We start from the raw sequence: 21,809 nt of genomic DNA on the forward strand, positions 1-21,809 counted from the left end.
CTCAACATCGACCACAGTACAAAAAAAAATACAAACCAATTTGCGGGTCAATACTAGGTTATGCCCATTGTTTTGCTCTTAACAAACTGTGCCATATCCGTGACATCTGCCACAAACACAATCCTAGGATCAGGTCTCGTTACAAATACCCTCAGCACACCTTAATTGAGAGTCGAAACCATCCGAAGGGAGAATAAGGGCTCTAACTCCTGGGGAGGCCTTGTTCACCTCCAACAATAAATTGTGAAATTCTGTAACTCCTCACTCCTCATATCATCGTTTTATACTGTACCATCTCATGATGCACTCAATCTTGTAAAAACTATCTTCCATTTCTGGATGATTATCCAGTAAAATGAGCACACAAACTGGCTCTTTCTTTTTGTATCAATTATTAGGTACATAAAATATAAATACTTGGCTGAAGGCCCCCGGGCGATGGCCAGTTACAAGTTCCTTGGAACTTGCAATAAATTCCGTTAAAAATAAAAATAAATAATACATTCCACAAATATTCGCAAATACATGTTCGATGTATCGCATATATTTCATACATAAATAACATACATTTTAAAATATATTTTTTCTATAGCGGAAATATATTTCGCATATATTTAAAATGTGCATCATGTATAAATGGATAGATATTTCACATATTTGTTTAATTTATATTTTATATGCAAAATATTTCGAAATTATAAAAAATACATATCCGAAATATTATTTTTCTATCGTCCAAAAATACTTGTCCTGTATATTTCACATCCAGCTTTTTGCCGCTTTTGAGGGTTAATGTGATTTGAACGTAGCTATATCATTGAAAAGGGGGTGATTTTTTGGGACATCCTCACGCTTTTATGAGTGAACCAAAAATATGATCTTTAGCTAAAAATATACCTTACTCCATCTAGCTGCGATTGAAATAAATAAGAAATCTTTACATAGCTAAAAAATGTACCAATCTGCATTAAGATTGACCCTATTTTTTCAACTGAGAAAGGACCTATGATCCCATTTAGCCGCGATAAGATCAAGCAAGGTTCATTTCTAGCTAAGGATCATATTTCTTGGATCAGTCAAAAGAGCGTGGGGATGTCTCAAAAAATCTCTACTTTTCTCAACATATATAGCTACGCTTGAGCCGCGTTAAGTTCAGATTTCCAATCGACCTATGGTTAGGTTACTCCATATCTTTATGAAGTGACTAGTAAAAGAGTCAAATCGAAGAAAACCCGAGGCGGGAATAATAGAGACGATATGAAGTAGAGATTTTACGAATTACGCAATAGGCTAGTGGTTAGGACGTCGTATTAGTAATCGTGAGGTCATAGGTTCGAGCTTAAACAAGGTAATCGTTTAAAGTATCAAATTCGGCCTTTCAACGATAATTGTGTTAGAATTTGGTAGCTAGGGCACAATTAATGGTAAAAGTGGTGCTAAAAAGCATTAATTATTTTGTTGTTTTTATTAATAATTATCACGAATCGTTTGGCAGCAAAGCCCGTATGAATCGCATGCAGGTATTGAATGTTTTTCCTCCTTCAACCATTCATGAAAGCTCAGGAATAATCTTGAATTAGTTCTATGTCAATCACTCATATCACATTCACGTAATTAAGTAAAGATTAATTGAGTCTGGCCAACGACTGGCAACCAACGCTTGGCCGAGATCCACGGCCAGACCTGGTTCCATCTTATCATTCGAGGTTTCAACCAAGGCCGGCGCAGTCTCGGCTGAAGAATGGGCCCCAAACTCTGGTAGCCTAGGTGCCATGGTCAAACCGAGCTCAGCCCATTCGTTTTTTTCATACCTAGGTATGGCACTCGCCCTGAAATATACTATTTTCGGCAGAGTAACACCTATGATTTTTCCCATACCTGCACGGAAATTTCGTACTTTGCCCCCTGATAAGCAGCAAGAAAGTGAGTGCTTTCATTCCGCTGATCAGGAAACAAAATACAACCTTTTCTTTGGAGGCCTATTAAAACATAGCATTTGCATCTCAGACGAGAAAAACATGACTTTTTGCCCTTGGTGCAGAATATACTATTTTGTCATAACGGTCGTGAACAGGGATTCGGTAATAGTATCTTATGTCATTAGGCGATAAAAGTATTATCTGGCGAATGTGGCTTAAAATATTGATTATAATTACATTCGCCAAATAATGCCTTTATCGCCGTGTGATATACGTTATTTTATGTCGTTATCTCGCTTCGCTCGGTTGGATCGCGGTTTTCGCGCCCAACGACATAAATGTCTATCCGGAGGTGTACCTTAGGTATCAGTGTAATTTTGAATACATTTTTGACTACATATCCAAGTGTGGAGAGAAAAGCATGAAATATAAGAAGTGCTTTTTTACCTTTTCAGATGAAAATGTTCGTATTCACCAATGCTTTCTATCAAAGAATATTATCTGTATACATCATAAAATAGATTGAATGTGCACTCGGATTGCGCTTCATAGCGACAGCAGAGTATGCATCTGGCAGCGATGATAGCACATGAAAGCATCATAGTATCTAAAATTCACAAACCTAACAAGATGCAGCGAAAAAATCTGCATAAGTTTTACGAGAATCGATATGGAGGTATATGATTATTTACGATCACAAGTCAGTCTTCCATTAACCAAGGGGAAATGAAAATACGTTCGCAATTGTTTTCACACTAAACTTCGGCATGATCTCTGGAAATTCTTCTCGATTATAAATTTCATTCCAAGATTCTATTCCAATCACGAACTCATACAATCTGTGGATAAAAATAAGACTAAAAAAATTGTTAATGGAAAGTGAAATTAGAAGGAGAGGAATGCCTATGAAATCTTTTGACCTCTGATCAATTATAGGGATAATTTGTTGTTGCGCATTACCTCACATTTTATCCATCCCCTCTAACGTATTTCCCTTTAAGGCTTCCACCCCTATCAGATACCACCATCTAACCAATCAGCATCCCTGTGCCACGCTCTCCACCAATCCCGAAGACACCTCACTCCAACTCATCCCACCAACCGGAAACAAATCCACCAATGGCTTGCTGCGACTCTCGGCCATGATGTAGTTATCGCATCCACCCCGAAAATGGCTGCAAAGAAATCACGCGGGTATTAGAAGCGCCGTTTCAAAATAAACGGATGGATTAATTTGAGGAGAAAACATCACCTCAGTAAGCGAACGTGCACAGTGTGTGGGATACTTCTAGTTTTAAAGTTATTCTAAAATGTTTTACAAGTTGGGTGGAAAGCAGAAGATATCTATGAACTGTGAGCTCCAGCTGAAGGATGAGATTCGGTGTTTTGACTTTCAATAACCAATTAGATTATTCGCGGTGGTGTCATTCTTATGGAAGTGCCCAGTCGTTCCAATAAAAGTTGAGCTGCTATGGTCATCATCAATTAACCATAAGTAGATTTATAAAGTTACTGGAACATTCGAAAAATCGAAATAAATTGATGAATGGCAAGGGACTAACCCATGATTAACTCAATTTGTTAAATTCTCTGCATTAACTCTTGATTTGCATCCAGTGAGTTACCATGCAAGAACATAAATCTTTCTTGATAAGAGATCTCCTTGGGGATGTATTGGGTGAACGTGTTCAAGGTGAGTTGATAATTATTTCAGTCAGAGAATAATGAAATGAAATCTATTAATTCAATTACTAAATCTGTTTTCTTTCTATGAGAATATCCTCTCAACAAATATAGAGATGCAAAATTTCATAAGCAACTTTCTTTGTGACATATCAAATTCTTCTTCTTGGGGTAAAGTGATAGCTACAAAACGGTTCTACGGAAAAACTTGCCTACCCCCTTAGGTTTGGACATATTCATCAAGAACAATTGGAAGTTCAGTAAACTCATCTTATTATGTGTACTACCTCCCACATATTGAATATTCAAAAATTAACGATCAATAAGCGATTGAAACAGTCAATGGGAGTCAATTTGTGTGGAATAAAACATGAAATAAAAATCATCCGAGTCAGTCGCGTGGCTCTTGCCAAGGGGGCAATACATCTCGTTAAGCGGGACTGTTCCCTGCGGTTCCATCTCAATAACTATGTGACTGCGGGGGGCTCAATTCTTTCTATTAGAAACGAAAATTTGTCCTCGATTCCGCAGATGGCTCAAGCGGTTTTAACAGGCTCATTAGTGAAAGCCAGAATAAGAACGTTTTTTGTTATGACAATTGACATGAAAATTCAATAAAGTGCTTGTGTTAAATCCTAGATGACTCGGAAGATGATTCTGCACTTCATTCGGATTCTGAGGATACGATAGACCCTGGGCACAGCCCCTGTACTCGATTGGAGAGCCCCCCGCCCGTGCTTTCTCCTTCATCGGGCTCTGCCCAGAATTGTGGACCTTCCGGCAATGTCACTAGCGGTCGAAAGCCTCGACGAAGACGCACTGCATTCACTCATGCACAATTGGCATATTTAGAACGTAAATTCAGGTGTCAGAAGTACCTTAGTGTCGCCGACCGTAGTGACGTGGCTGATGCATTGTCGTTGTCTGAAACCCAAGTGAAAACTTGGTACCAGAATAGAAGGTAAAGAGAATTTTTCACTTCTGAATCCACTAACAAAGTAGTAAAATTAGCCATACTAAATGTAAATTTAGTGGTGAAGTACTAAAACTCATATTTCTTTAATTATTGATACATCTTGATAATGACTAACTGATGAGATGGATATAAGCATAGCACATTATACAACAAGGGCGCGAATTCCAATAATCATATCCAAGTTCCACATTAGTATATTTCTACCCTAGGGAGGAAAAATAAAGGATTCGTGCCCACGTCTCACAAAACACTGCACCGAGCACACAGGTGCACTGTCTAGATGAAATTTGATCTCGAGGCTCAATTTGAATAAATATAGAAAAGTTGAACGAAATACTGGTCTATTCTCTTAGAGTATATGTTGATCAATAATCAGTCGCCCCTGTACAGTAGTGATTGGAATGTACACTGATGGAAAACCCGCAGTTCTCAAATAAGTCTTACTTGTGTCGAAACAATTGTTTTTTAACAATGATCAAAATAGTATATTCCCTACCTGAGGAGGGAAAATAAAGGAATCGTACCCATATGCAGGATTACTATCCGAGCCGAAAGCCAGGGTGGTAAGCACGTGGGTAAGGGTCCTTTATTAAACCTTCCGTCATCAGGGGGATATTTTCCGTCGCGGCGTAGGGGTAAAGTCAGATTTTCCTCCCGCGAAGCGGGTGAGAAATGTGCACTTTACACCCGCCGTCGCAGAAAAGATATTTTTAACCTAAAATGGCGTCACCTTGTATAAATGATCCACCATTTGAAATAAATATTCTGTTGCTGTTGAAAGCAGAGCAATTATTCATGTTTGAGATTTTCAAATTCAAATCGAACAATTTTTTTTTTTTGTGATATTCAACTAACGATTTTGTTGGCTCAAACAAGAATTGCTTGAAAACTTGTTCGTTTTCCTCTCAGTGTGATAGAGATTACACTTGTGATTCATTTGAATGAAATCAGTTTTCTTAAATGACAACAGCATTTTTCACCCTTACAAAAGTTGTTAGTCTTGTCCAGAAAACTTCAATCATACCATTCTGCCCGATGACGCCATCGTTTTTACATAAATAATCGTACAAAAATCAAATGAGAAATATCTTTATTCGGACTACCTTGCCACGTTTGAACCGTGGAATGTTATTATGTCATTACGATATGTTAGCAAATAGACAGTGGGTATCTTTCAAGCAAGTCGGTGCACCGCCGAACTTCGCTCTGTCTGCGAGAGATCATCTAAACATTGTTTTCCCCAATCGTTATATCGGTCGCGGTGGTTTTGTTCCGTGGCCACCTTGATCTGCTGACCTCACACCACTCGATTTTTGATTATGGGGTTAAGTGAAAGTCCTTCGATCTGTTCGAAATTTCCAAGTCGACTGGAATTGTGCCTTGCGATTAATGGCGGTAGCGCGGAACATCTTCTGCAATGACTGTTCCCGATACCTACATGAAAATACATCTGCACTGAGAAAAACAAAATTTTTTGAGCAGTACATCTTTACTTATATTAAGAAACTCGTGGCTTGAAAATTTTCAAGGGCAATATATTTTGCACTACGGAGGAAAAACTGTCTCCAAGCACTTTTACACTTATTGTTGTCATGTTTGGAATTATCTTCAAAATTAAGTTTATTCAGAATTTTATCATCTCAATAATTTGGACTTATTTGTTGCCCACTGGATACTGAGTTGCTGTTGATGCAGGTCAAATTACCGAGCTAATACGCTACACGCGGCCGTGAAATTCCCAAAATTGCAAACGCAGCGCAATTGCACTGTTTTTTCGGCCACTAAATTCATTCCTTTGAAATTTTTCTTTAGTCATGCCTAATCGCCAAAACAGTGCGGATCAAATAGAGTGAACTGCTCGGGCTGTACCCTCGCGATCGTAATTTCGGAATAATTTCCAAGTTGTTGCCGATGTTCCGTAGGATAACCCGAGTAATCTGAGCAACACCAAATACGCACACCTACGTAAAGGGTTGACTCTGAGGGAAAACGGTCGGTGAACTGCAAATCGTTTACTGTGTTTTCGTAAAATAAGTACAAGGACACAGTGGCAGAATCATTAAACTTAGAATTGAACTTTTAAATTTTGAATATAAAAACATTGAAATGAATCGGTTCAATTCCCAAAGAAAAAACAATTTCTAGTGCTATAAGTAATTTAAATCTATCAGGAATTGAGTGAAATCAATGTGAAACTGAAAATACTGCTCACAAACTACATAAAATCCTACCGGGAACTACTTTGGAGTATTATAACTTTAGTTCGTATAAAATTCACAAGAATAATCTATTTCTTTTGGCCTTTTCAAATTAAATCAAATTAAAATCTGTTGATCATTTCTTTGCGTCGATCGAATTCTCTCTCTACTTTGATTTCTTTTGAGTTCGAGAATCTTCAAAAGTAATAAATATGATAGTTGGTATTCTTCAAATTTCTTATCTTATTATTTTTCGGTATCACCCCTACTAATCACGGGTACAGTTGATTACGGGACAAATGATCACAAATTAGATCACCTGGACAAGTCACCACAAATCCTTCTATCACAAGTTATTTTGATCACGGGACTATAGCAGAAAATAATATAGTGGTATTTAAAGATAGGGAAGTTATTATTCCGCATTACTTGTTACTCGATTCTAGTTGTCGTTTAGTTTTGATGTGGTGTATGTGTAATTATGCGTCATGCCTCTGCCTTCGTTTTAAGTCAGAGAGGCTGTAAATTGTTGTTACACAAAGGCTATTTGTTTAATAAATATCATGAAAATGCCTCAATGAAGACTATCACTTGGAGATGTATGGATTACAAATCCAAAAAGTGCAACGTTCTTGCTTACACAACGTCTTGCTTATCCAACCCGACAACTCAATGGATTCTAGTGAATTTTTAAATACTCTAAAATTTGACCCGTTCATGTTTTTCATGTTTTTTTTTCATCGCAATTAAATATACGCTAAATACACTGAATTACTGATAATTTAATATGGTGTGATGTATTTTCTTGATGATCTAATTATTCTGTGATTCTTTTTCTGTGATCAATTGTCCTGTGATCAATAGAGGTGCAATCTATTTTTCATCCCCTTCATCATTTACTAATAAATATTAAAAATATCTGCACGGTAAGCTGAACGATAGATGCGCATGCGCCTAACGCTTTAAAAGGTAAGGATCCACAATAAAAATGAAAAACCGATTTATCATACCATGGTAAATTGAATTAATCCATTTAATACTTTTTTAGTCTCAATTCTGCAATATTTTAATGCAAAATCACGTGAACTGATTTGAGAAATCGTTTTCTTGATATAATCCAATTACCCTCGTCTTTCGGACAAATATAAAAAGTTTTGGCGTAAGATATGTTTTCCATAGTGTGAGATATTGTACGTTTGAGAATTTTTGGAGCCCTGAATTTCTTGATAGACGTAAAAACGTACTTCTCAAAAACTCTTGTCTTCTTAATGTGCAGTATGTGGAATAAAACCTGTAAGATAGTCAAAATAACGATGACGTCATCCGAAAATATGGTCTAAGTGAACTTTAGCAAGCCTCCCGTAGTGATCTCTTATGAAATTCACTTCGTGTATGTATGCAAACGATGGTAGGCTATGTGGAAAGACAATATAAATTTTTTCAGATTTTTTGAGACGTTTTTGGGGCAGCATAACGTTTCAAAAGTTCTTATGAGACTATCCAATACCTCAGGATTGAAGCAAAATATCGATTTCTTGATAAGAACTTTCTTGTAGGAAAAAATGAGATCTACTAAAACGGTAATTACGAAAACCCCTCTACGTTCTTTGCATTCCGAGATATTGTCCAAAACTAATTTTCAAACAATTTTTCAAAATTATTGACTAATTTTTTAAATTATTAACATGCATAGTAGAGGTTATCATTCCAGGAATTATAACATTTTTCAATTTATTAAAATAGAAAGATCAATAAATTGTATTTCAGTCGACTAGCTGGCAAATACTCATGGCAACACTGTACGTTCAAGTAATAGGCGGGAAGCGCGTGGAGTGAACACCCTAACCTTTCCGACGTTGCCATCTATGTTTTTGTTCCGGTTTTTCGTCAATTTTTACAGATTATTATTAATATATAAAAAAAACTGTACGGAAAATTGTAATGAGATGAGTGCCAGTATTTTTTATTATGTTTTTCACATTTTGAGTGAAAAATTTAGATTTCATTCTTTATTTATAACAAAATTATGAATTTTTACAGCAGGCGTTTTTATTCCAATTGCTTAATTCATGAAATGATAATTTTAAGGATATGTAAGTACTTTGGCTGTTTTTTCTTCAATGAAATACTTTTTTACTGTAGTCGAACATCAGAGCTTTCATTTAAGTTCCATTTGACCCTGAGTTTCCGGATATTTTACAATAATTTTATCATTTAAACTTTGCAGATCTGAATATGAACCTCGGTATTGAACCGTTAGAAAACATTTTCCAAATCTGAAAGAAATTGGAAAGCTTACTTTGAGAAGAGGATTTATGAAATAATTTAAAAATTGCAATTTTTGAGAATTACGAGCATTTTTTACACATAATTTATAAACAATCAATTTTCCACCACATAAATCATATGTTCGGAATTCTAACAAATTTATTCATATTCATAATATTGCCAAAAATCGATTTCATGCTTAAAAGAATAAGGTTTCCCAACGTTGAACCAATTTCAATTATTTATTTATAAACAACGAATGTTTAAAAAATAATAATTCGATGCAAAATGTAATTTGAATGACGCTGAACATTGGTGATTTTTTTTTCAAAATTTTTCTCACATTTTTCTCAAATTTGGTGATTGAAAATGGTTGAATCTAAGTATGGTCCATACCAAACTGTGAAATACTTGAATATCCTTACGATACAGTGCTTGAAATCTCCGTTGGTTTATTATTCAACTAATTTTTCAACGAAAACTTCGAGTCTTCTTTATTACATCCTGACGATGCTTCGCGGAGTTTATTTACAACTCGCATTAAATTTGGTTTGCTGCTTTCATCTTTCGTAAGTAAATTGTTATACTCACTTACGAGAGGGACACTTCTTTCAGCAATATCATTGGTGACATAAAGAAATCGGACGATTTTGGAGGCAGTGACAAAATCATGTCTTTTCTCCCATGTCATCGGATCACTATCGAGGAAATTGCAAGCAATTTTCAAAATTTCGAAGAATTGAATTGTATTTTTCGGAACGAAGGAATCTAAGCTCAATTCTTCAATAAATTTGGAATTATAAATACCCGTCTTCCTTTTTTTTTATCGTTACTGAGCGCAGAACTAGTTTTAATTGCCTGACACATTTTTCTCTTTAAATCTAAACTTATGCTTTCGTAAAAAAAGCCAAAGCAATTAACTCCTCCGATAAATACCAGAGATGCTTGAGAAATTTGTCGAATACGTCTTTCCAGATCTCTGATGAGACAGGGCTGGAACAGTGGGAATTAGCCGCTGTTTTGACAAATGTAGATCATTTTTCGGAGCTATTACTGCATGGGAAGCTGTGAACCAGGCCCTCTGATAGACGAGAACGATGAAAATGAACGTTTCCTTGAGACCTGATTTTTCATGAGATGTGAGCTGAAACTGCTCTCTAAACTGCAAATTTTTCAGCGAAAGATAACTTTGGACATCCACCGCGCATGATGATGGGGCCCAAAGCTCGAAAACGATTCCCTCTTGGCAAATACCCGCCGAGAAAAATTACCACCAGCTCAAGAAATTCTCTGTAATCTCTACGGATATTTTTATCTTGTAACATATATAGAAAAATTGTGTTCCATTATTAATAGTCATTTTCCTAGGTTCATACAACTGAACAGTGTGGGAAAAAAAACTCACCAATGCAAGTTAAATAGATAAGAGGGAATCTATCAATTCTTTATATGAAAAATTGCCTCAAAATTTTAAAAGCTTTTTCCATTTTGGACAGTATAGTCCAAAAGAATACAATCATTGGCGGAGATACGGAAGATATAATTTTGGTCTTTACTAAATTTTTTTTTTCAATTCTAATTACGAGCTGCAGAGAACAAAAAAAAATTGGAACACACAGATTTTGTCGGAAATTTTCTCAGCTTTTTGAAAAAACAATAGTATAGTGTGTTACTAGTGTAGCACATCCTGCTTTTATAATAATTGTCGAGTTTACTGTTTGAAACGGTAGTGAGGGTAAAATGGTTGTTTTTGTACACAAGTGCGTTAAGTTTTGGAGCGTGCGTAAATTGAATTTCGAGTGCGTAAAACTTGGCAGAGCTTCGCAAAGCTTCGTAAAATGTCACTTTTTATGTATTCTGTCTAATTGGCAACTGAATCTGAAGATATTTTTTTAATGAATATCTCTGAATCTACGACGGATGGAAAAAATTTCATATAAACTTGTTTTGTAGATCCCATTCTGTTATACAAAAAGATGTATTCAAAACTTTCTCCGTCTCCTTTAGATTCAGAGATATTTTCGGAAACTAATTTTCTTTTTTTCTCCATTCCACCTCTGAACTCTTCAGAGCATCGGAATTAAAAATATTTTTAATAATTTTCTGAACTTTCCGATGAATAATACAATCAAGGGTGGGGAACGCCCCCAAATGACCGTTTGAAACTTTCTTTTTGAGTTTTGCATGCCAAAATATAAAGATATATTTTAAAAAAATATTTTTTTCGAAAAACTGAGAAAATTTCTGACAAAATCAATGATTTAATTTTTTTTGTTCATCTTAGCGGCTCGTATTTAGAATGGAAAAAAAAATTCAGAAGAAAACAAAATCAATCTTTAATATCTTCATCAATTATTCAGATAGAGAGCTCTGGTTGCGCTCGTTTTTCTTCTTTTGGACTATACTTTTCGCTAAAGAATAGAAACAACCTTCAAAATTTCGACGCAATTTTTCATTTGCAGAATTGGCGGTCTCGCTCATAAACCTGATATTATAACTAAGCTTCAATTATATATCCGCGAACGCGAGGATCTCTGCCAAATTCTCATGCACTGCTTCTTTTACCATAACGTCGCATACTCCTGGGAATAATTCAGTTTTGTTGATATTCTTCTATTGTCCTTGGAACCTCTTAAGAATTGGGACATCAGGTCCAGAAGTACTCTGCATTGATGTTTCAAAAGCTGTTTTCAGTGGAATTTCAAAAATATGGTGACGGAAGGCCAAATATAAAAGATCCTGTTCGAGTAATTTTTCCAGTAAGATGCATGCACCATTCGTACTGCCGGTGTTGCTTGCAATAGTGTCGAAAACCATGGCGCGTACATCATCGAGGTGATCAAATTCTTTCAAGGAATTGTATGCAGCATTAGCTTGCTCCAGTTCCTCGGTCGAGTCCAGGTACCCCGAGCAATTGATGCCATTCATGACCCGATACCAGAACTGGAAGGCAATCAATTTTTTCATCTTTATTCTCTAAAGACGATAGTTGTTTGCCGTCCCAATGACCACATAAAACATGACACGGTCTGTTGTTCGCATTATTTCAAATGCTATTATTCAGAGTCACGATGTTTCCGTCGATCTCGACGAACAGACTCACGGCTCAAATGAACTTCTTCCAAACTAATCCCGAGTGCAATCAGAATGGCTGCTAGTACTCGTGCGGCCATCCGATGGCTAATTTTGGCTCTAACCAAAACCGCCGTAATACTTGGAGTAAGTACTTTGCGTTTTTTAGATGTCATGGCCGCCGATGAAATGTTGAAGTCACTGTCCGTCTCGTCACCCTCATCGCCGAACTCTATCTGTCTTAAAATTTCATCGAAAGCTTCCTCATCTCCGTCGAAAACGTAATTTCCCAAGTCCGTGGCAATTCCACCTTATTGGACTTCAAAACAAAATGAAATGAAAATTGATGGAATGGCATTCAAAAAATTCTGAATTCTAGAAAGAGACATTCTTCATTTTATTCGAATAATGCGAAAATTCATGGTTTGTAGCGGCGTACCTTATTTGAATAACTCAGTTTTTTCTCCTTTTATCGCTTTTTGTACGTCAAGAAGGGTCCAAGTCCCTGTATCGATAATTCTATCTAAACACCCACTTCATCTTCTTTCTTGGTGGGGGGTCAGTAGTGTCTTTACTGCTTTGTTTCTCAGAATACTCACTTGTTTTCGATGAGCAATATCAAATAGATCGTCCAGCTCGCATTTAAATTTAGTCTCTTGCACTTAATAATTGTCATATTTTTCGTTCAGAGTACCAAATTTGAGGATAGTTTTCTACTCTTACACTAACTTTTCCACCTTCTTAACCGCGTGAGCCTGGTAGATGACGGGAATCTCTACTCCCAGAACATCATATACATTTGCAAAACACACTTCAGAGCTTCGCGAATACTGAGTTTTGGCGTACTATGTCGTATATAATAGAAGTAATATTTTAGAATCTGCCTGTTCGAAGGCAACTGGTTAGCACAAATTCCAGGAGTTACGTTACCGACCAACGGAACTACCATATTTTGTCGCGTTTCCGGGATATTCGTATATCTTTATTCAAAAATATTTATTGTAAGGGAACAATTGTAGTGGCGATTGCTGTGATGTCAACAGTTTGGAAGTCTTGTTCTGTCTGACCTCTAATACATAAAAGAAAATTGTCAGAAGTTATTTCATTAGATGGACAAAGTAGGTGGGGAGCTTCCTTTCTAAACCTAAATGACAAATGGATGACAAGTTTGGCCTGCCGCCTAATTTCTCGAATAGTTGTGATAAGTTATTAAGGTTTGCCCGAGCCTCAGGTAATATTCGTATACTGTTTGACTAAATGACTCCCAATACATATCCACAAATTTTTTACTTTGAGGAAAAATTCTTGAAATTTATTACTACGTTGCATGCAGAAATTCAGATTACCCAAGTACGCCCATCAATAAATCCGATCTCGTTGGAAGGAAATCCTACGGAAAATATGACAAACTGTTTTGAAGGGGTCTCTGCAAATTATTTTACAGAGAGGAAAAATTATCTCAGCAATTAATCTTGTTTCTTTATTAGCAAAACAAAAAGAAGTGACGAATAGGGTAAAACTGAGGAAAGAGAGGCAGAGCAAAGTTTTCGCGTCTGCGACATACCCATATTGGTTTCTGTCCTTTTGCAAAAGTCATTGTAGTAATTTTTCTTTAATCAAACGGCTTATTTCTTCTCTCCTTGCTAATTCAGAATATGATGTTCCGCTTCGAAACGATCTATTGAAGATAGAATAACAATAACAAGAATAACAATGCTGGCATCTAAAAATTAAGGAACATAATCATTAAAATTCACTACTCATTTTTCTTAGACAAATCAGAAAAATTATTATCCATTTTTCAAACGCTGCATAGAAACGTAGTTCCAGTTAGTACGGTCGACCGGCCCGGGCAGATTTGTGAATTACTGCTTGAAAAAATTTCCAGTAACACGAAGGGGCACTCGCTACCTGACACAGACCGTCGTAAAACCATTTGAATTTTCACCAAACCTCATAACTATGAACTGCCACAAGGTCAAATATTTGCGTGAAACTTTGAATTATTTATGTGCTCCAAAAACGTCTCAAAAAATCTGAAAAAAAATTATATTGTCTTTCCACATGGTCTACCATCTTTTGCATGTATGCACGAAGTGAATTTCATAAGAAATCACTATGCGAGGCTGGTTAGTGAACTTCTCACGGCAAGACGAACAACTTTTGTCATTTACGAAAACTGACTTCATGCCCGTAGCATAGAAACATAAGCGACGGGGGCCTTGATTCCATTAGCACTGAGTTTCCGCCTCCGAACCCCAGAACAGTTTTGCTGTCGCTTCCTTCCTACAAAAAGTATCAAGCCGTTCTCTTTCAAATGAAACACTCTGTATATTCAAAAGTATCACATTGAGAAATACAACTTTCTATGAGAAAATTAAGAACCACTTGTCTGATCATCATGAAATTCCTCGAGCATACCGAAGGTGAAAAGAAAAGAGGGAGTAATCTGCTAATGAAGCGAATGAAGACCTGAAAAATTCTTCAAAAATTCCTGAATTGAATTCCCTTTGCATTACTATCTCTAAGCCTGCAATCAAATCGGATACTCCTGTTGTCTCGATAGATTTGACATGAAAATCAGCGAACGTAGTCCCAATGAATAATTAGGCACTACAACAAGATCCTTGCCAATAACAGCAACAGCATGCAGATAGTTTTGAGGATTTTCCTCATATTGATGTTCTCTAATTGTAGTAGTACACATTCGTTCGGAAAAAAAATAATAATGGTACAGAAAAGACTTTGCAAAACTATGATTAAACAACGACTATCGTCCTTATCACTGTTTAGTATTAAAAACGGATTACTCTGAAAAAAGTACTGTACAAGCGCCTACAATCAAGCTCTGTGCGATATAATATTTCAAGACCTTCAAACTTATTGATAATTTTCGACGTTCTAATTTTGTCCACTCACGGCGGCGGCGGAATGGGCTAGGCGCAAGTCTAGTGTGCGAAGAGTGGTAAGTTCGATTCTCAGTGGAACCGAATTTTTCAACAGAAGGCTCTGGCCAGCGAGGGGTTGCTAATAGAGTCACCGCTTGTACCGGCATGAGTTTCCTGTGGTTCCCCATGCTACACCTATATTCTATAGGAGTGGGAATGCCGCACAGTGTAGAATCCACAGTCGCATGCATAGGGTTGAATATAGAGTGCCGAAATGATACCCAAAAAAGGGAGTCAAAAGGCCGTAAAAAGAATTTGAAATTTGACATTTGAAATTTGAAGTTTGAAGTTTAAAGTTTAAAATTTGCAATTTAAAATTTGATATTTGATGTTTGATATTTGATATTTGATATTTGATGTTTGATATTTGATATTTGATATTTAAAATTTGCTCTGTGTTTCTTCGGGAAGCATGTATAACTTCCCGATGCGAGTTAAAATTCTAAATTGGAAATTCGGAACTTTCTTAGGGAATATTTCAGTTCTTACAAATTCCAATTTCCCAAATTTCAATTTTGAGGCTTCTTTTTTGAAAAACTCAAAAAGGGGTGGGGGGTTTTTTCTCCCAACCTGACCCAGTCTTAAGTAAGTTAATGTCTATCGATCGCGATCAACTTCGTTTTGGTCGCACCACGCGTTCACCCGGGAATGTCAACGAAAAAAATGGCTGCACACACACACACACACACACACACACACTCATACACTTTCCTAAAAACCATCTGGGAAGCTTCTACTCATCATGAAACGTAGACATTTCATGAAATTACGATTTTTCATTTCCGGGATGAAACCAATAACTTCCTATCGGGAAGCTGAAAAATTTGTCCAATCAGAGGGCAGTGGTCCATTACACGAATGTGAGAAATACGTGTGAAATTCGGAAAAAATAAGCTACTTTTACAATCGAACCGGTATATTCTATCGGGGAGCGACAAACGAGTGGGGCAAGGTATGCTATATATCTAATATGGGTCAGCGCCAGTGCTGGTGTTGACTGGGAAATTCCCTCTTTGAAAGCGAAATTATAGTGGGATTCGATACGAGGTGTTTACCCACCTTTCCCTGTGTCCAGCAATACAATTATCAACAATTGTTTGAATCATACTGACAAATTCATGGTTTACCAATAATTAATTTATTTGTAATAACTGGATATAATAATGAGTATATGATCTAACTATAAACAACCATATTTGGACGGCCTGATATAATCACTATTAACATGCTCCTCAATTTTTCAAATTCACAAAAACTATGATGATAAGCTGATATGTAATAAAACAAGTGGGCGATTACTCTTGAATTGAATATACTATAGTGATTTTTGCTAATAAATTACCAATATATTTTCGAATGGTTATTTTGCACATAATTTCCATCCATCATGTATAATACATTGTTTATTTCATTTGATTAAATTGAATAAGATTTCTTTTCAACTAATTTTATTGGATTTTCAACTTAGTCGAATGGTATCATCATTATTCTTATTATCCATTTTTTCTTTATAACCAATTGTCTTCTTTACATCTCTATCTCTCCCCTCAGCTCTTTGATAAAATTTTGATAAAAAAATGTTATTGATATATAATTGAATGAATTTGAAACATCATATTTGAAGAAACCATCAGAAAGCTCACTTTCAGATAAATTCATGAAAAATTCGAAATTTTCAACAATCATCATAAAAATCAAATCAACTAATATTGCTTTCGTAATCATCGATTATTTTTGACATAATGAAATTAAACCAAACATTTTAAGCGATGATTGAATTCAATTGATGCGTGATATGCAAAGATATCCCGGGAATTCTAATTTCTAAAAAGTACAGCATCTTTGAAAATATTCAAATAAATCAGAATAACTATTATTGCTATCGTCTTCATCTTCGAACTCGGTCAAAAGGACATCCAAACAAATTTATTAAGCGATCATTAAATAAATTCAGACCATTTTTTTAAGTTATCGTGATAAAACAATTTTAGAAAAATTTTAAAAGTTTAAAAATTAATAAATGCATTAAATTTTAATTAATGACGATTGATGGAGCTCAACTATACCTATATGGAAGGAAGACAAAAAATGCAACTTCATCGATTATATAGCGAACAATCGAAGAAAAATTTGTTTACATTCGTACGCACATACATATACGTAAACAAATATACGGACACGGCTAAAAATTGCATTTTCGAACTTTTGGATCATAATGGGTCGATGTAACATGGAAAAACCAAAACTTAAATTTGAACGATTACAATGCTTCCATTAGGAAGCAAACATAGTCTAGAAATATTAAGTCGGTGTCCACTGAAGACCAATCCTCAAATGATGGCTGTAGCGAAGCTACTTATATATTTATTTCGCATTATTTCAATCTATTGTATTCGAGCTTGGATTAGCAACCGAATACCTTAGTACGTCACCTCGCGACAATTCGTAATAATTCGGACATGCTCGATCTGATACCTTTGTCGCGGGAGCTCACACTCTCCCTCCAGCTCTCATGGTGTAAACTAAGTTACATTGCTGTGAATAAATCTTATTCGATATAGTACACGAATTCCGATTGTTATACGTTACAAACCCATCTATCCCTCACCGAACTCCCACAAATGGTGACCCCGACGTGATTCCTTCAACGTGACGAATAAAGTTGTCGCATTGACGTGTGAACAAAGGCAATCGTTAAAGTTGTGCCGTTTTCCATTAAAATTGAAGTGATTTTCGTGTCGCGTGGTTTTTCGTGGAATGTTCAAGAAGCGTTGTGTTTTGGCATAGTGCTCGGTAGCGGTCCTATCGTTTCGCGCACTGTGTTACGACGTGTTATATTTTTTTTCGTGCGTCTTGGTGCATCGCAGAGCACCCAAAGACGTTGTGCTGCACCGTGAAAATTATCACGAACAATTTTGCCGTGATTAGCGCACTTTCGAACATTTTTAGTGAAATTTAGTGAAAATGGGTGAGGAAGCTGACACAACTCAGGCATTGAGATGCCTTATAGTTCGCCCTGCACCATTTTTCGCTGAGCGCCCTGAACTCTGGTTTGCTCAGCTCGAAGGGCAATTTCACCTTGCCGGCATCGAGGATGAAGTGGACAAATTCCATATGGCTGCCATTCATCTAGATAGCGCTGCTGCAGCCGAGGTCCAGGATATTACCCTGTATCCACCATCTCAGACTCCGTACAAGGCATTAAGGGACGCCCTCGTTGAGAGACTCACCGCTTCCCAGGAAGTCAGATGACACCAGCTCCTGGACAAAGAGGTTCTCGGTGATCGTAAGCCCTCACAATTTTTACGACATTTAAAATCCCTTGTGGATACCATTCCAGAGAATATTTTGAATACAACATGGCTTTCACGCTTGCCGCCGAACACACAATCAATCCTGGCGATGCAAGCAGATTCTACCCTCGACAAAATGGCGGCGCTTACAGGTAAATTACAGGAAATATTATCATCACCAAGTATCACTGCTGTTTCCCCTGTTGCCGATCCAGCCGTTGCCGCTCTGGAACAAAGATTTTCGCGTCGCGAGGCTTGCACGTCAGAACTGGCGGGTGCAGTCAGAAGTCAACGTTCTCGTTCGCATTCGCGTTCAAAGTCTTGCTGGCATTCTCGGTTAAAGTCTCGTTCAAGGACATCAGTTCAAAGATTTGACAAATGCTGGTATCATTACAAATTTAGTGACCAAGCCAAACGATGTATGTCTCCAAGAAACAATTGCAAGACGCAACGTTGCTGGTCTACCCGGATACGTCATTAATGTGAGCCGTATTTACAGATGCATCTGAATTTGCCATTGTTGCCGTTCTTCAACAGCGCAGAGGCACCGTTTGGCAGCCGCTTGCCTTCTTCAGTAAGAAGCTTCAATCTTTCCTGAGGAAGCGCCGCCCATATGACAGAGAGCTCAACACAATTTGCGCAGCAGTTCGTAAATTCAGACATATTTTCGAAGGCCGTCACGTGACCATTTATACCGATCATAAGCCGCTCTTACATGCCTTCAAACAGGATCCAGACAAGGCAACGTCATGGCAGTTCCGCCGCCTTGACTTTATCGGTCAATTTTCAACTGATATGCAGCATGTTGCAGGCAAGGATAACGTTGCTGCCGATGCCTTATCGCGAGTCGAGGCCATTTCACCAGCAGTCTTAACAGCAGAGTTAGCACAGGCGCAAGCAATAGATGCCGAACTTCAACAATGTCTGCAAGATCCAAACGATGTCCTCCAACTACGACCTCTCAACACACCAAATAGTCCAACTCCAATCTACTGTGATGTTAACGATCAGCTGATTCGTCCCTATATGCCATCACCACTACGTAAGAGAATTTTTGAAACTCTGCATAGCGTCAGCCATCCAGGGGCTAATCCATCAATCAAGCTAGTGTCCCAGCATTTCGTCTGGCCGAGTTTGAAGAAAGATTACCGTCTTTGGGCTCGCGCAAGTCTCGTATGCCAGAAAAAGAAAATATCTCGTCACGTAACCTCGCCGATTAAAGACTTTCCTGGAGAAAGAACAAGACGTTCTTCCTCCAGAAAATCGACAGATTTTCACGTTTTCCGGAAAAATTCAAATAGAATTGAAATTTAGAGAGAAAAAATTCCGATTCGCCCAGCCGGGATACGAACCCGGGTCTCCCAGTTACGCGCCGGGTACTCTTACCGACTAAGCTACCGGGAACCACGGAAATTCTCACGCCAAATTCAACTCAGCACGCCGCCTAACCACCTCTAGGCATTAAATAAATTCAAATAGAATTGAAATTTAGAGAGAAAAAATTCCGATTCGCCCAGCCGGGATACGAACCCGGGTCTCCCAGTTACGCGCCGGGTACTCTTACCGACTAAGCTACCGGGAACCACGGAAATTCTCACGCCAAATTCAACTCAGCACGCCGCCTAACCACCTCTAGGCATTAAATAAATTCAAATAGAATTGAAATTTAGAGAGAAAAAATTCCGATTCGCCCAGCCGGGATACGAACCCGGGTCTCCCAGTTACGCGCCGGGTACTCTTACCGACTAAGCTACCGGGAACCACGGAAATTCTCACGCCAAATTCAACTCAGCACGCCGCCTAACCACCTCTAGGCATTAAATAAATTCAAATAGAATTGAAATTTAGAGAGAAAAAATTCCGATTCGCCCAGCCGGGATACGAACCCGGGTCTCCCAGTTACGCGCCGGGCACTCTTACCGACTAAGCTACCGGGAACCACGGAAATTCTCACTCCAAATTCAGCTCAGCACGCCATCTAACCACCTTCAGCACATTCACGTGGACATCATTTGACCATATATTCCGTCCAAAGGATAACGGTATAGTTTGACAATAATCGACAGATTTTCACGTTTTCCGGAAACATTCCCAATTCAAGACATTACCACTGAAACTGTTACTAGTGTACTCTATGCAAACTAGATTTGTCGTTATGGTGTTCCACTTCGCATCACTACAGACCAAGGGGTACAGTTCGAGAGTCAACTGTTCAACGCTCTCACTCATCGTATAGGAAGCAGACACATTCGCACAACAACGTTTCACTCACAGTCTGATGGCATGGTGGAACGCCTTCATTGCCAAATTAAATACGGCGTCACGAGAGCCCTTATTGGGTGGATTCTCTCCCCACCGTGTTTCTTGGTATTCACACAGCGTGGAAAGACGATCTTGACGCCACGCCTACTGATATTGTTTTTGGTGAACCACTTCGACTACCAGGAGAATTTCTCGCCACTACTTCAAACGGTGGGATACCGCCAGCAACAATTGCCAACAGACTGAGGAACCATTTTACTGATCTCGCTGCAGTTCCCGGTACACGGCATGGCAATCGAGAGGTATTTATATTTAAAGAATTGGCCACATATTCTCACGTTTTAGTACCTTTAGATGCACTACATCACGCATTCACGACACCGTACGAGGAACCACATCGTGTCATATCGCGACACGAAAAACATTTTGTCATCCGATTAATGGTCCAGCAACTGTCGTCTCGATCGACCGTTTAAAACCAGTATTTATAATTGCTGAAAATGAAACAACTGGTACCGACTCACCTGGTACTGATAGCGGCTCTGACGACACCTTATTGCATCTACAAAACAACCGACACCTGGTGCGACACCTGCAACATCACCAGAAGCCGGAATATTTAGACGCATATCATCGTCTTGGGCCATCGAGTGAACCAAGATTATCATTGGACTCAACCCCATCTCCATTGAGAAAACGCGTCAGATTCTCTCAATAGTTAAATTAATTTTTTTTCAAGTCACGTATACCGTTTTTCAGTGCCGTTTAACGCGTATACTCCTGTATCTACTGTATATAGTTATCCTTTTCTTTTCGCCACAGAAGGGGAGTATTGTAGAGAAGCTACTTATATATTTATTCCGCATTATTTCAATCTGTTGTATTACCTTACTACGTCACCTCGCGACAATTCGTAATAATTCGGACATCCTCGATCGGATTGTGACGACGATTTCCAAATGAACCAAACAAAGTCGAAAGTCCTCCGTCCTGACCGAAAATCCTAGAACGAAGACAGCCGGAGTTTGTCACCTTCAGCCTCTTCCGCTCCAACTTCCCCAAAATCCTCCAACACCAAAACCGTAAAACTGCCAGCTACTCTTGTGAGAAACTGTCGTTGGGCGCCAGTCGATTTTTGACAACGCGGAATCAACAAAACCGCAACCGTAACCGTAATGAACGAATAGAGA

The 21,809-nt window shown here is 37.9% G+C and overlaps 1 protein-coding gene across 1 annotated transcript; it reads left to right on the forward strand.

Moving 5' to 3' along the window:
• Nucleotides 1-3,545: 3,545 nt before the first annotated feature.
• Nucleotides 3,546-13,850, forward strand: LOC107046597 (homeobox protein GBX-2). Its single transcript, XM_015269249.1, has 4 exons — nt 3,546-3,612; nt 4,242-4,563; nt 13,629-13,717; nt 13,804-13,850. The coding sequence occupies exons 1-4, from the start codon at nt 3,546-3,548 to the stop codon at nt 13,848-13,850; spliced, it is 525 nt and encodes a 174-aa protein (XP_015124735.1).
• Nucleotides 13,851-21,809: the final 7,959 nt, after the last annotated feature.

The sequence above is a fragment of the Diachasma alloeum genome, unplaced genomic scaffold (assembly GCF_001412515.2).
Source record: "Diachasma alloeum isolate Michigan unplaced genomic scaffold, Dall2.0 Dall_scaffold_01545, whole genome shotgun sequence".
In the NCBI taxonomy this organism is placed as follows: Eukaryota; Metazoa; Arthropoda; class Insecta; order Hymenoptera; family Braconidae; genus Diachasma; species Diachasma alloeum.

Bases quoted from the DNA above. Each gene is read 5' to 3' on its own strand.
- LOC107046597 (XM_015269249.1), top strand. From the start codon at position 3,546: ATGCAAGAACATAAATCTTTCTTGATAAGAGATCTCCTTGGGGATGTA. The intron at 3,613-4,241 runs GTGAGTTGATAA...GTTAAATCCTAG, and splicing joins ATTGGGTGAACGTGTTCAAG to ATGACTCGGAAGATGATTCT. The intron at 13,718-13,803 runs GTAATTTTTCTT...GATCTATTGAAG, and splicing joins CTTTTGCAAAAGTCATTGTA to ATAGAATAACAATAACAAGA.